The 13,293-nt window shown below is 35.0% G+C and overlaps 3 protein-coding genes and 1 long non-coding RNA gene across 8 annotated transcripts in view; 2 read left to right on the forward strand and 2 right to left on the reverse strand.

The window, feature by feature from the left end:
- Positions 1 to 21: 21 nt before the first annotated feature.
- On the forward strand, positions 22 to 1,732 carry LOC139773326 (uncharacterized). Its single transcript, XR_011718323.1, has 3 exons — positions 22 to 137; positions 1,188 to 1,354; positions 1,471 to 1,732. It is a non-coding gene; the product is annotated as an uncharacterized lncRNA (long non-coding RNA).
- Positions 823 to 4,904, reverse strand: LOC139773298 (gephyrin-like). The gene is made up of 12 exons (XM_071707665.1): positions 4,211 to 4,904; positions 3,722 to 3,843; positions 3,460 to 3,650; positions 3,195 to 3,384; positions 3,047 to 3,109; positions 2,694 to 2,963; positions 2,563 to 2,629; positions 2,392 to 2,494; positions 2,018 to 2,293; positions 1,716 to 1,849; positions 1,442 to 1,632; positions 823 to 1,371 (listed from the first exon to the last, which is right to left on the reverse strand). Exons 1-12 carry the CDS (start codon positions 4,236 to 4,238, stop codon positions 1,030 to 1,032), a joined length of 1,977 nt encoding a protein of 658 aa, XP_071563766.1. The 5' UTR covers positions 4,239 to 4,904; the 3' UTR covers positions 823 to 1,029.
- An 834-nt stretch (positions 4,905 to 5,738) lies between these two features.
- Positions 5,739 to 9,581, reverse strand: LOC139773375 (gephyrin-like). Its single transcript, XM_071707790.1, has 12 exons — positions 9,342 to 9,581; positions 8,842 to 8,999; positions 8,569 to 8,762; positions 8,307 to 8,499; positions 8,149 to 8,226; positions 7,789 to 8,070; positions 7,597 to 7,663; positions 7,417 to 7,528; positions 7,045 to 7,326; positions 6,791 to 6,924; positions 6,508 to 6,710; positions 5,739 to 6,437 (listed from the first exon to the last, which is right to left on the reverse strand). Exons 1-12 carry the CDS (start codon positions 9,376 to 9,378, stop codon positions 6,195 to 6,197), a joined length of 1,983 nt encoding a protein of 660 aa, XP_071563891.1. The 5' UTR covers positions 9,379 to 9,581; the 3' UTR covers positions 5,739 to 6,194.
- Positions 9,582 to 12,495: 2,914 nt separating this feature from the next.
- The window catches only part of Tpst (tyrosylprotein sulfotransferase), a 71,921-nt gene continuing 71,123 nt past the window's right edge, over positions 12,496 to 13,293 (forward strand). For 3 of the 5 annotated variants that reach the window (XM_071707724.1, XM_071707725.1, XM_071707727.1), the window contains exon 1: positions 12,497 to 12,910. The gene's annotated coding sequence lies outside the window, so the exon portion shown is untranslated. Of the gene's footprint in view, positions 12,911 to 13,293 lie in introns of all 5 variants that reach the window. The other 2 variants (XM_071707726.1, XM_071707728.1) reach the window with 1 other exon arrangement.

Raw genomic sequence — 13,293 nt, forward strand, 5'->3', positions numbered from 1 at the left:
TAGCTGCGCTGTCGTACACTTTCCCCACTGAGGTGCACAAGGTAAATGTTGAGGTTGAGATATTCATTCGACAATTGATAAGGTTATATCAATAATTGATAAGGTCTATATTCTTCAATTATCTTTGGATTCAATTGGTAATTACAAAAATTTATCCAGGATTGGCTTCTTTAATTAATAGTAAATAGTAAGAGAGAACCTCTCTGGTAATGGATAATCCCTGGTGGAAAAATGTCTCAGAATTTTTCTTATTAATCAGAATTTCTATAAAAATTTTAAGTCTTTCTCAGAATGCTCAGAATTTTTCGGATGTTTTAATACAAATTGAGACATTTTTCAGAAAAACAGACAAAATAATATAATAATAAAATATTTCAGATTTTTCCCGTCGACACATTTTTGTAGAAATCTGAAAAAATGAGAAAATTTGCCCAATTTATCAGAAACTTTCATACGCGGATACTGCATGAAATATTGCGAAAATCCTCATCCAATTATTTCTGAAAGTATCTGAGAAATATTATACATTTTTTCAGAATTTTTTATAATTAAATCTCAATTCCTTATTATAACATTTCTAAGAAAATATGAGAAATTTTTTCACTAGGGATTTGTTTTATATGCAAGATTCTTATATTCTTATACGCAAAATATTTTTGAAGCTCTGATTTATAATAGAGAGAAAACAATGGAACGTAGTTCTAGCAGGTGCTCACTATTCATGAATTTTATATAGCTACATATTATATGACTAAATAATAATAGAGAAAGGTAAAAAGGTAGGATATAAGAATGAAGTAAAATCAAATGATTGTGCTGTGCTCAAGTAAAATAATATTTAATAGTTATATGATTAAAAATGCAAATAAGTTGAATGATGACCTTCCTCATCATTTTCGTTAGAAATAAGATCACGTTTAAACAATGCGATGCATCTTAAAATATCTTGTACATGCTTCTCTTATAATTCGTGTAAGCGTTACAAAAATTTTTCTCTTCTGAATCTTTTGGGTAACTTGACAAGTAAGGCTACTCCTCCAAATTCTTTGGGAAATATTTCTTTAGTAAACCTTTTTCTTGTGGTTTTTTTTCCTCTTCCTGGTTGGGTAATTGATGAGCATTACAAAAGTTTCTTATGTTGATTCTTTTGGGTAACTTGACAAGTATGGCTCTTGCAAATGTTATAGATGACTCCTTTGCGGACTCTCTTGCCGGCAGTAATAAAAGTGCGTTAGCACCTGTGGCACTAACTAGTTTATCACTGATGGCATTTCCTTTGGCGAAAGCCGAGGCGTATTTTTTGCCTTCGTTCCATTCCAAAATTGTCCACGCAGCTCTAGGACGGCTATGCAAGGTATACTGATGTTTTATCTACAAGTTTACAAAATTGTAATAGTGTTACATTAAATTTCGTTTCGCGATACACGAGAAACAAACTTACGCGAGCTGATAACATGATCTGTCCCGCAGCGCAACTGTAGTGTAACTCGTTCACCAAGGGGATAAGTAACATTTGCGCGCTAATGAAAGCAGATGCCGGATTTCCCGACAAGCATAAGACATACTTCGTCTTGTCATTGATCTTGCACGTTGCAAGTATTGTCGATTTTCCCGGTTTTATGTTTATATTTCCTGAAGAAGTGCGTTTTGTTTCTAAGCAAGAGGCATGTTTTCCTTCTGATATATTTGGTAATTAAAATAAGAAAGAAACATACCGAAATGTATATCGGCTTCAAAACATTTCTCCAAAACGGTTTTCAATAAATCTCTATCATTAGTCGAGCCTGTCGTCACAAGTAAATCTACTTTCTTTAAAGCTTCTTCGATTTTACTCTGTATAGGCGTCAATCTAAAATATAAATTATTATTCATCGAATTATTTGTATTTGATGGAGGAATGAAAATATACGATTATAATTAGTATTTTAATTATAGCAATAAATTAAATAAAGAGTATTATAATATAAGCATATATGTATACATATTGGGAATCAGAGTAAATTTTCAAGATTCTCACTTATTATCCACTATTCCGAAATCTAAAGAATAGAACCCCTTCTCTTTTAGTAGCGAAATTAGAGTTATTCGGTTAACATCATAGACAAATCCTGGTTTCAAAGGTTCTCCAGATTCTTCTAAGTTACTTCCAATAGACAACACACCTATGGGTATACGTTTAGTGACTAGGACATCTTTGCGACCGGAAGCTGCCAAAAGTGCTATCTCCATTGGGCCAATACGCGCGTTTTGAGTTGCGACAACTGTTCCCTTCATTAAGTCGTCCCCAATAGGTCTTCAGAATAGATAAACAAGCAAATAAATTAATTGCTTTAATAATGAGATAAAATCTATTGCGTAAATTGCGTTTATTGGAAATATTGAGCTTCGTACCTGATATTTTGTTCGTATGCTGGTTCAATCATTATCTCAACGTACGTGTCGTCGCTGCTTTCTACTGGCTTTGTATCCTTCACTTGTACAACCGCTGTTGCTCCTGCAATCGAATAGAAACAGCAATAAATTCTTTACTATAAATGGATCGGTAATGATTCAATTATTTACCATCGGGAATAGGCGATCCGCTTTTCACCCACACGCATGTCCCAGGTTCAAGCGATATCGAAGGGAACTGAAAAAGTTCCATTTCGTAACTCTAGCTTAATTGTCACATATATGAGTCTGATACAACTTACTGTATTTTCTACGTTTAGCACCTTCCTTAAGCCTTTTCCATCAGCTGCCAGTACTGCATATCCGTGTTTAGTGGAAGTTTTAAATGGTGGCAAGTCATAAGCGGCTGTTACAGTTTTGCACAATATTCTGCCATAAGCATCACTTAGTTGCACTATTTCACAAGTTGGTTCCTCTACACTTTCCATTATTACTTCACGCATCTTGAGCATTGCATCTTGCAAAGAAATCATAGGAAATGATTCCTTATGGCGTTTGATTGTGCTTGCGTTCTGTAAAAAGATTTAATCGTATTGTACAATACCATAAAATTTGTACATTGTCATTAATATGGAAAGTATCTTAACTGACTTACAGGAGATAATAAAAGCGGAGAAGTGGATTTTTTACGGCGCTTGATGGCACTCTTAGCCTCTTTCTACATTAAGAGATTTAATGCACAATATTAAAATTTGTTATATATTGTTACTTCTAACATAGACAGTAAAATACTGTTATTTTACCTGCTTTATAGAAATATTATCTGAAATAGGTACAACGTCATGTAGCGGCACGTTTTCATCTTGATCCGTACATATCAAATGTATGACCTCCGTCATCGTATCTGCAGCTGCAGTGAGGCATTCTATTTGATTTTTGTCTGAGCCAGATAAATCAATGATTAGCGACTGATTTCGTATTCCACATACAGCTCTAAGAACAAATCACAATTGTAAGAGTTGTAATTCTAAAAACCTTAACATATGTACATAAGTAAGGATAATTTACTTATGAGACAAAATATCGTTCAGTTTCGTTTCTAGCTTTGTTAACGATAGTACTACGTTTTCAGAAAGTTGCTTGCTATCGCTAACATTTCTAACCGCTTCAGTTACAAATGGTCTTTTAACAGATCCGATGTTACCGATAATGAGAATAACGTCACTGTTATTTTCATCGCACGCACAAAGTAGCTTTCCCTGTATCATGTAAGCAAAATAAATTCAATGATCAATAATACAACTAAAATTTTCAATATATTTGTAGTTACCATTATATCAGTCTTAACAGGATCAACCTCTGTCACGTCATATATTTGTGCATTAGGTATAGATACTAGCACATTTTCAACGTTATAATCTACATCTATCTTTGTTGCGTCCTGTTCATATACTAAATGATCGTAACAGAATTAGAATTTTGACAATTACGACAGGAGCATTGAGTTAAGTTAGAGTATCGAACGCATTTTTTATTATAATACGGTTCGATATAGATAAAGAAATTGTTAAACTATTAAACGTGACAAAATAAAATTATGAAATATGTGAAAATTAATTTTATTTATGTACTGTATAGAATTATTTAGTGATTCAGTGATGACAATGATTGAAGAAACTGTGGCAAGATATATTATTACATTTTCCATTATTAAGGAAATTATATACTTTTCTGTAAAATATTCTTTATTATAATCAATTATTTAAAGGACTTTAGTTCGCAAATATAATATACATGAAGTATATTTTACAGTACATACCCATTATAATCTCAAAGTTGATGACCATTTTAGCTTCTTAATATTGTTTTGTAGCATATGTGCTGAAAATTACGGAGAATTTTACCGTCTCGTACGTATGTTATGTCGCAATTCTCACGTTTGTCAGTTGAGTTGGACTTAGCCGTCGAAATAGTTCACGGAAAAGTTTCGCGATGATGAATTGTTTACATTTTTTTCTCTTTTCTTTATTTTGAGATTGTAATTAGACAATGTCGATTTTGTTTTGCACACATAATATGCCGTGGATCTTTTTGTTTATGGTTCAAATAACGAGTTCTATCTCGAGCAGGCGTCTGCTAAATTCAACATTTAATTTTTTACAAATTTAACAAATTAGGCTTGGACGAGCTCGTAATTTATTAACTTAAAAAAGAGTTATTTCTTATAATGAGGAGAATAATTGAAAAAATATAAAGTAGAGTATTTTATTAAAAAGGAAATTTCTACGCTTAAAATAATTATTTTCCTTCCACCTGATTTTCATACTGTATTTTTCTTAAATTATTAACGTTATACGGCATATACGTGTATTGTAACTTCGTTGATGTCGTAATATCTCTTATTCTTTTTCCGTTTTTTTCTCCTAAAAAGAGATAAAAAAGGAGTAACACGAGAAAAACGAAAAAGGTGTAGAAAGATTATAAGAGATTAAACAAAATTACGTATTTAATATTATTTCTTTTTTTGTTTTTGCTCACTTCTCTATTCAGCTAGCATATATTTAGCTTGTATTTTTCTTTAATCGTCTATTAATAAGATTAAAAAAATTTTTCTGGTTAATATTTATTAATTTCTACGTTTAAAAAGAGGTAGATATCCATTTGGATTAGATATTCACTTAAAAAGAATACGTTGCTATAAACATAATAATTGTTGTAGTATTCAAATATATTTAATTAATAATACAATAATTATTAAATTTTAAAAAAGCTCAAAAAAACAAAATTCCAGATATGCTTTAATATATTTATTATATAATACATTATGAAATTAATAATACATTATATAATTGCAATATGTATACAAACAATATGTCATACATTGTATATATAAATATATATATAAAATATAATAGTATATATATGATACATATAATATATATGTAAAATATATATAAAATATATTATATATAATTATAATACAACAAAAAGAACAGTAGTATTTACTACTATTTGACGAAAGAAAGAGAATTTAGATAACAAATAAATGTACATTTAAATAAAACTCGATCACATAACTGTTGTTACATTTAAAATAATCCAGATAAAATTATGCTCAATAGTTGTGTTATAATTAAAATTGTAACTGTATTGTATATTTACATATGTTTAGCAGTTAATTATTGAAAATTATAAATTGTTTAATTGTATTTTAATTAAATAATAATTATTTAAAATAAAACAAAACGTTTATTATTTAATTGAAAGTAAAACAAAACGTTTATTATTTAATTAAATAATAAAAATTCTGTTTTATTTACTTTTAATAAAACAATTATTTGTAAATATAGCGACACTATGTCATATATTCGTCATATTACTGCATAATAAAATATATTGATAATCATTCGAACAGATTCTGTGAACACGTATGATGCATAAAAACGCGATTGTTATTACATTTTTAATTTATAGAAACATGTTCAAAAGCATTATCCATCAATTCTGAACTAATGTGCAAACGAAAATTATTGTTACAACTTACATGTCGTAAAATTCAAGCTATATTAAAAGCAACAAGATCAGAATTAATGGAAACAATGATCAAAGATACTTCTGAAATTATCTGAAATTATTTGAAATTAAAATTTTCTATTTAACGGTAAAATTCTTCCACTAAACTAGCGAATATACTTTACGAAGCATGCACTCATTTAAGATGTTGAGACTTTTACGATTTCAAACATAAGTGATAAAGCGTTATTAGTTACTCTATTATTTGGACGCATCTCATCAAGTAATGGTCAATCGAAATTTTTGGGATAGTCGATAAGTAACGCTGGTATATTTTCGGTACTAGATAATAGCTTTTGCTTTCTCTCCGGTAATACTAAAAGTGCGTTTGAACCTACCATATTACATAGTCTATCCTTGTAGAAATTACCCATGTTGAAAGCTTTTGCGATGCTTTCTTCATTGAACCGTAAACATGTCCATGCTAATCTAGGACGATGATGTAAAGATGATGTAAGAAACGAGGCGTCTATCTACAATTTTACAACGTTATAGTAACAGGAACATCTTTCTATCTCACGAGATATGTGAAAACAACCTTACCTGAGTTGATATTGCAGCAGGTTCTGTATTTGCATTGCAATGCAACTTGTTCACAAAGGGCAAAAGGAATAGATGCGCGGCAGTCAAAGCGGACATCGGATTTCCCGACAAACACAAGAAATACTTCGTCTCGTAATTGATCTTAGACTTAATCTTGCAACTTGCTAGTGTCGTTGATTTCCCTGGTTTCATATTTACATTACCTAAAAAGGTAGGTGCAGTTTTGTACAAGGTATATCTTCTTTTTTATAAATTGTTAACTAATGAGAAAAATAAAAAGTACCAAAATGTACATCAGCTTCAAAGTAATTCATTAAAATGTACTTCAATAAATCTTTATCATTAATAGAGCCTGTCGTCACAAGTATATCTACTCTATTTAAAGCTTCCTTGATTTTCTCCCGAATAGGCGATAATCTGGAAAAAGATTAATTACGATGTATTGATTATTTAATTAATTTTAAAGCTACAAAATTAATAATTATTTGTAAATAAAATATCTTGTATAAAGTCGTAATAAATTTTAGAAGTCCTTACTTATCATTCACAATTCCGAAATCCAAAGAAGAGTAGCCATTATGTTTTAATAATGAGATTAAAGTTATTCTGTTAATATCGTAAGTAAATCCCGGTTGTAAAGATTCTCCAGGTTCTTGTAAGTTATCGCCGATGGATAAAACGCCTATAGACAACTGTTTAACGACTATAACTTCTTTGCAGCCGGAAGCTGCCAAGACTCCTATTTCCTCTGGGCCAATACGTGTAAATTTCTTTAGAATAATATCCTTTCTTTCGTAACATATGTCGAAACCTATAGGTCTTCAAAATAGATATACAGACAAATAAATTATCTGTTTCGATAAATAGAAATAGAATTTTTATCGTATGGAAATATTATTAAGTTTGTACTTAATATTTTGCCCGTGTTGTGGTTTAATCATTATCTCAATGTACTTGCTGTCGTCGTTCGGGGATTCTTCTAATGGCTTTGTATCCTTCACTTGTACAACCGCTGTTGCTCCTGCAACCGGATGGAAAAGGCAATTAATTTATCACTGTAAATGAATTAGCGTAAATTATAATATATACCTTCAGGAATAGGCTCTCCACTGTTTACCCATACGCATGTTCCAGGTTGAAGCGATAGCAAAGGAAACTAAAAAAGTTTAGTCTCATTCTAACAAATTCTGATAATTGTAGTTTGTTGCATATTACATATGCATATATGTGTGTGTGTGTGTGTGTGTGTGAGTGTGTGAGTGTGTGTGAGATTCAACTTACTGTATTTTCTCTATCCTGCACTTTTCTCAATCCTTTTCCATCGTTTACCAACACTGCGTACCCATGCTTACCGGAAGTTCTAAATGGTGGCACGTTACAATTCGAATATATATCTTCACACGATATTCTGCCATAGGCGTCGCTTAGCTTTACCGATTCAGAATTTCTTTGATTGCTATTTTCATGTGCTACGGTAACGCGAAACAATATTTCCATCGCACTTTCTATAGTAATCATGGGAAACAAATCCTCATGGCAATTGTTTGCATTATCGTTTATATCCTGTAAATATATTTAACTTTGTACATGCATATATACAATATTATAAAATCATTATTTATCATGTAGAGAGTATCTTACTTCTGTAAGTGATGAACACGAAGAAGTAGACAAAGAAGAGGATTTCTCAAGATTTTCATTTGCATCCTTATCTTTTCCCTATACAAACAGATTTCGTAGCCTATATCATCTTATAAATTTGTTATAAATTATCAATTCTAACATAGACGGTATTTTACCTGCTCTGGAAAATCATTATTTCTGGAAGAAGATGCAATATCAGATAGTGAAATGTGTTGATTTTCGCTTTTACGTATGAAATGCACCGTATTCGCTAGTATATCTGAAATGGCTGCCATACATTTTTCTCTATCTTCGTGTGTGCCCAACAAATTTATGAATAACGTTTTATTGCGTATTCCACATCTACTTCTGATAGTAAATCAATTGTAAGAGTTACAAATTTAAAGAATGCAACGTAAATTGAAAATAAAAGTTTACCTGTAACGCATAATCTCCTCCAGTTTTTTTTCTATGTTTGTCATTAAATTTGCTAATTCTGTAGACAGTTCTTTGCGATCAACAGTGACACTTTCAATCGCTTCATTTGCACATTGTCTCTCAGTGGATTCAATGTCACCAATAATAAAAATAATATCAGCTTCATAATTTATGCATGTTAAAAGTAATGTTTTCTATATCATAATAATAAGGTAAAATTAAAAACCAATAATACAAGTATTTATTATACGTATTCACTGTGCGCACAATTACCGTTATGATAATTTTAACTGGGGTGCTGATAATAATACCGATTACTTCTGTGTTAGGTATATATGTTACCATCTCTGGAAACTTTTCAAATTCCACATTGGATCGTGGGTCTAAAGAATCTTCACTTTCTTTTAAGTTATTTGTATCTGGCTCACATACTAAATAAACACGATACAATTATTAGGCTTTTAAAAATATAATAATACGTTTAAAGATACATGTATACTTTATTATAATTTGCTCTCTTTCTCCAATATTTACGAATAGCTGTTAAACGTGACTCTATAATAAAAATATACGCGTGAGGATGCTTTTCGATATTATAATGTATACTTATTTGTTATTACCTTTATTAGGATATAATAGTTCAATTAATTTTAAATGTTTTATGTAAAGCATTTCTCATTATAATCATGTATTTAAGAAACGGATTTTGTTACATTATTTGTGCAATATTTACAAAGATATAATACATGAAGAATACATATTATGATACGTACGAATTACAAATTGTGCTCTTATAGCCATTTCAGACATCTTTTCGCTTTTCTATATTTGCTACACTCGCCGTGGTACTTGTGCCGTTTCTTCCGTATGTTTGATCCCAATCACTATACGTTCCTCGACTGAGCTAACAGTCGAAATGATGTACGGCAACGTTTGGGATAAGATACGTACACACACTGTTTACATTTTTTTCCTCTCTTAATATTGAAATTGTGTTCGACAATGTCGATTCTGTTTCTAAATATAATTTGAGAATTTTCTCGAACCGAAAAACCAATTCTGCCGAGCCTAAATTATACGTGATGTTTTATAATCTTTACAATAAAAAATGCTAAATATTTTGTTAATGTTTAATTTTTGCAAGAATCTGGTGATTCTTGATATAAGTGGTATTTGTGACGGAATATCGCAGTAAATTAGTGGAAAAATCGAGAGAAATATTGCCAAATATCGTCGTATTTTAGCTGCAAGCTTAAAGAATACGTGCATAGAACGTATGAAATTAATATCAATAAATAACTTGAAAATTTGAAACAATTAAACGAGAAAAAAAATTAAAAAGATGTATATTTATAAATACATGTATTAGAAATAATGAGTTAATACGTGTTAAGTCATAAATAGAGAAATTCAATATATTAGACTGATTATTTATTAATATTGATTTATTTTAATTTTCCACATAAATTATAATATTATATCAGTTCCTCGACTTCCTCGTGAAAAGAAAAAATTATAAAAGAAATATGAAATTTAAAAACCTCGAAAAAAAAGTAAATCTGGGAAGATTCTATTGTAAAAGTAGTCCATTATCAGAGCCGTTGGCGCGATGAAAGGTATAATTTAGAACATGGGAAAGGCAAAAAAGGAAGAAAGGAGAGGAGCGTAGAGTTGATTTTATCCGTAGAATCCGCAATCTTTCCAAGCGCCGGAGGCAGGGAGAATCCCGGTCTTTTTCATGGGACCGTCGAAAGCCTCTGTGCACTAGTGCCAGTACATCCATTTTTGAAATCGGTACTACTATACGTAGCCACGTTCATTTTCCGACACTGCCGATATATAAAACATCATTTTGGTGCGCGTCCGTGCTACATCTGCGTCCCGCGTTTATCACCGCGTTATCGACGTTACGTTAATGGCGACGAAATATGTTCTAAAAGATGTCTGCAACTTGACGCGATACTATGCAAATCGAGCGGACGGTTAATAAAGACACACACTTGGTTAATCAAAGATACGCTTGAAATTAAACTCGTAAATCTCGCGAAAGTAAAAGTGCATTGTTAATATCATGCATACACGACTCATGACTCACACGGCGCGTGCTCGCGTAGCGATTATTCCCGCGGCCCGCGAAAAGAGGAAGCAGGAATGCCAATCACCGAAACGAGCGCGTTCCGAAAACAGCACGAAGCACGATGACGGGCGCGCGCGGAGCACAAACACTTTCTACCTGTGCGAAATTCCTCCGGAGAATGATAATTGATCGTGACTTACGCAGGTAACACTACTCCGAGCGTTGACGGAAACAAGTGGCAAGTCCGCTCATCGTCAGAAACAGCGTCGAAAACGCGCCGATCTTCGAGGTACGCAATTTTCAAGTTCAACGGTCGCGCCGCTAGTACGGATTGCGCGGTGCCTAGTACGCCGCCGCATCGAGCCGCCGCGCCGGCGGCGCAGAGCAGCGGAACGTGATTGGCCAGATCCGGAGGCTCGACTCACGAGCCAATCGCGTTCGACCTCTCGCCCGACTGTCCGGCGGCACGGCGCTGACGGCGCGCGCAAGTAATACGTGACACGTTCAACGTCGGATGGTCGGATCGCGAGACGTTGTCGGTCGTGTAATTCCTTTCTCGTGAACGAAAAGAAATTCGGTTACGGGGTATTGCAAGCTGAACGTACGTCGAATATTCCGTTCGTTCTTCGTGTCGACTGAAACGAGTGAGATGCCGTCGATGGACGAAATGAACGTCGAATGCCGTGCTGGACGCCGACGACGCCGTACATATCACCCTGCCGGCTGTGATTTGGCGGGTGGGTCTCCTGCAGTGCGCCGTGATTGAATGGTGAGTGAATTATATGTTCATATGTAAGAAATAAATGGTTTGAAGCGCGATACGTCCGAATCTTAATGGAATTGTTGTTCCGCGTGTCGCAGTGAAACGATAACCTCGGAATTCACGTCTTCTGTCTCCTGTCTCCGTTTCGATTTTTTCGAATGAGTGAATCGCGCGGGAAAACGCTTCAATGAATAGCTTGAACCTCTCGTTAAGTACGGGAATTAATAATTAATTAAGAATTAAGTGATTGAAGAGAACGCCCGCGCGTTTGACGTTTCGCATTTTGCTTGTTGCGATCGCAAACGATCGCGAACGAGGGAGCGAGCTTGCTTCGAAATGCGTATGAATATCGAGAGTGCAAACAACTGAAATGCGTGCATCCACGAATAACAATTCCGTTTTTCGTTCAAAAACAGACAGTTAATTCGCTCGTTCACGTAATTCGTTACGTTTACAAATGTTTTAAATTTATTTAGTATGTGCTTTTTTATTCCTCCTAATCTCTATTTTATAGAAAATTAACATTAAATTGTATCGTTTGTATGAATTTCGTCGCGATCGTTCTTGCAGCGCGGCAGCGCGGTGATCGCGCATACCATAAAAGACGATAAACTGTCATGTCGTCGTCAAAAGATATTTAAAAATTATAAAACATTCTTTGTTGCTTGCTCCCCAAATATTATTATTGGTTTTGCTTACAAAATTTTCCATAAAGGCCTATTGTCTCGTATTCGGATTTTTAAATTGATAAGAGATACATATCTTTTATTTGAAACGAAGTGTGAAAGTGAAAGAGAAAAAGTGTAAGAGAGGGAGAGAGGGCTGTTAGATATTTAACATATAATGTAAATATATAAAATAAGTTAATATTTATCGATACATGTAAGATATAACTATATACACATCAAAATGATGTTTTATCGGCAGTGTCGGAAAATGAAGTGGCTACGTAGTAAACTAATTTCGAAAATGGATGTACTGGCGGTAGTGTACATCAGGAGCTTTCGCGCGGCGCTGCGAAGCGGCGCGCGACTCGCGGCCGCCCGCCCTTTTCCCGCCTCGCTATCGGTCGGTCGTCGTCGTCGGTCGGGCCGTCTCAGCCGTCTCAGCCGTCTGGCGGCGCGGCCAGTAGCAGCTGACCGATGGGAGCGTACGGAGTTCGGAGTACGGAGTGGTTCCTTCCGCCCTCGCAGTCCTCGCGCTCGTGCGTGTCCGCGTAAGCTCGTGCGTTTCTCGACGGGGTCCGTCGACCGTCTCACGACGGTCGACGCGCGTCGCGTGTGATCCCTAGAAAATAAAAAGCAAAGCCGGCGCCGCGACGACGAACGAGGGATCCGCGAGGACGCCGCATCTTCTGCGTCGATTGCGAAACTGGTGAAAGGCGCGCGCGACACGCGGGACGAGGACCACGACTACCACGACTACCACGACGACGAGGCTGACACGGCCGCGGCGGTCACGACGGGTCACGGCTGGAATTGCCACGGTCAACGGTACGCCGGGTAAGTAGCGATCTTCGTTTCGCCCTTCTTCTCTCGCGAGCGTGACCGCGAGATTCGCCGCCGATCTTCGTCCGCTGCAGCTGGCGCGATTCGCCGACTCCGACTACTCCGAGATTCTCGCCGTTACGGAAAGTTTTTGTGACGTTTACTTTCCCCGGTAAGTTTCTCGCGACGTTCGCGGGGAATCGTCCTATTTATATGTACATGACGCTCGCGAAACGGCATGTACGATCGCACGACGCTCCGCTCGCGAGTCGCGATTCCGTGGCGCGATCAGTTGTATTACGTCGCAATTTTCGTCCTCACAGAGACGGTGCGTGCGTGCGTACGTGCGTGCGTCAAACCAGCCGGCAGCCGCGCGCATACGAGACTTTCGCGTTCTC

The sequence above is a fragment of the Temnothorax nylanderi genome, unplaced genomic scaffold (genome assembly GCF_030848795.1).
Source record: "Temnothorax nylanderi isolate EJ_2023f unplaced genomic scaffold, tnyl_v1.0 TNYL_tig0060_pilon, whole genome shotgun sequence".
NCBI classification, from domain to species: Eukaryota; Metazoa; Arthropoda; class Insecta; order Hymenoptera; family Formicidae; genus Temnothorax; species Temnothorax nylanderi.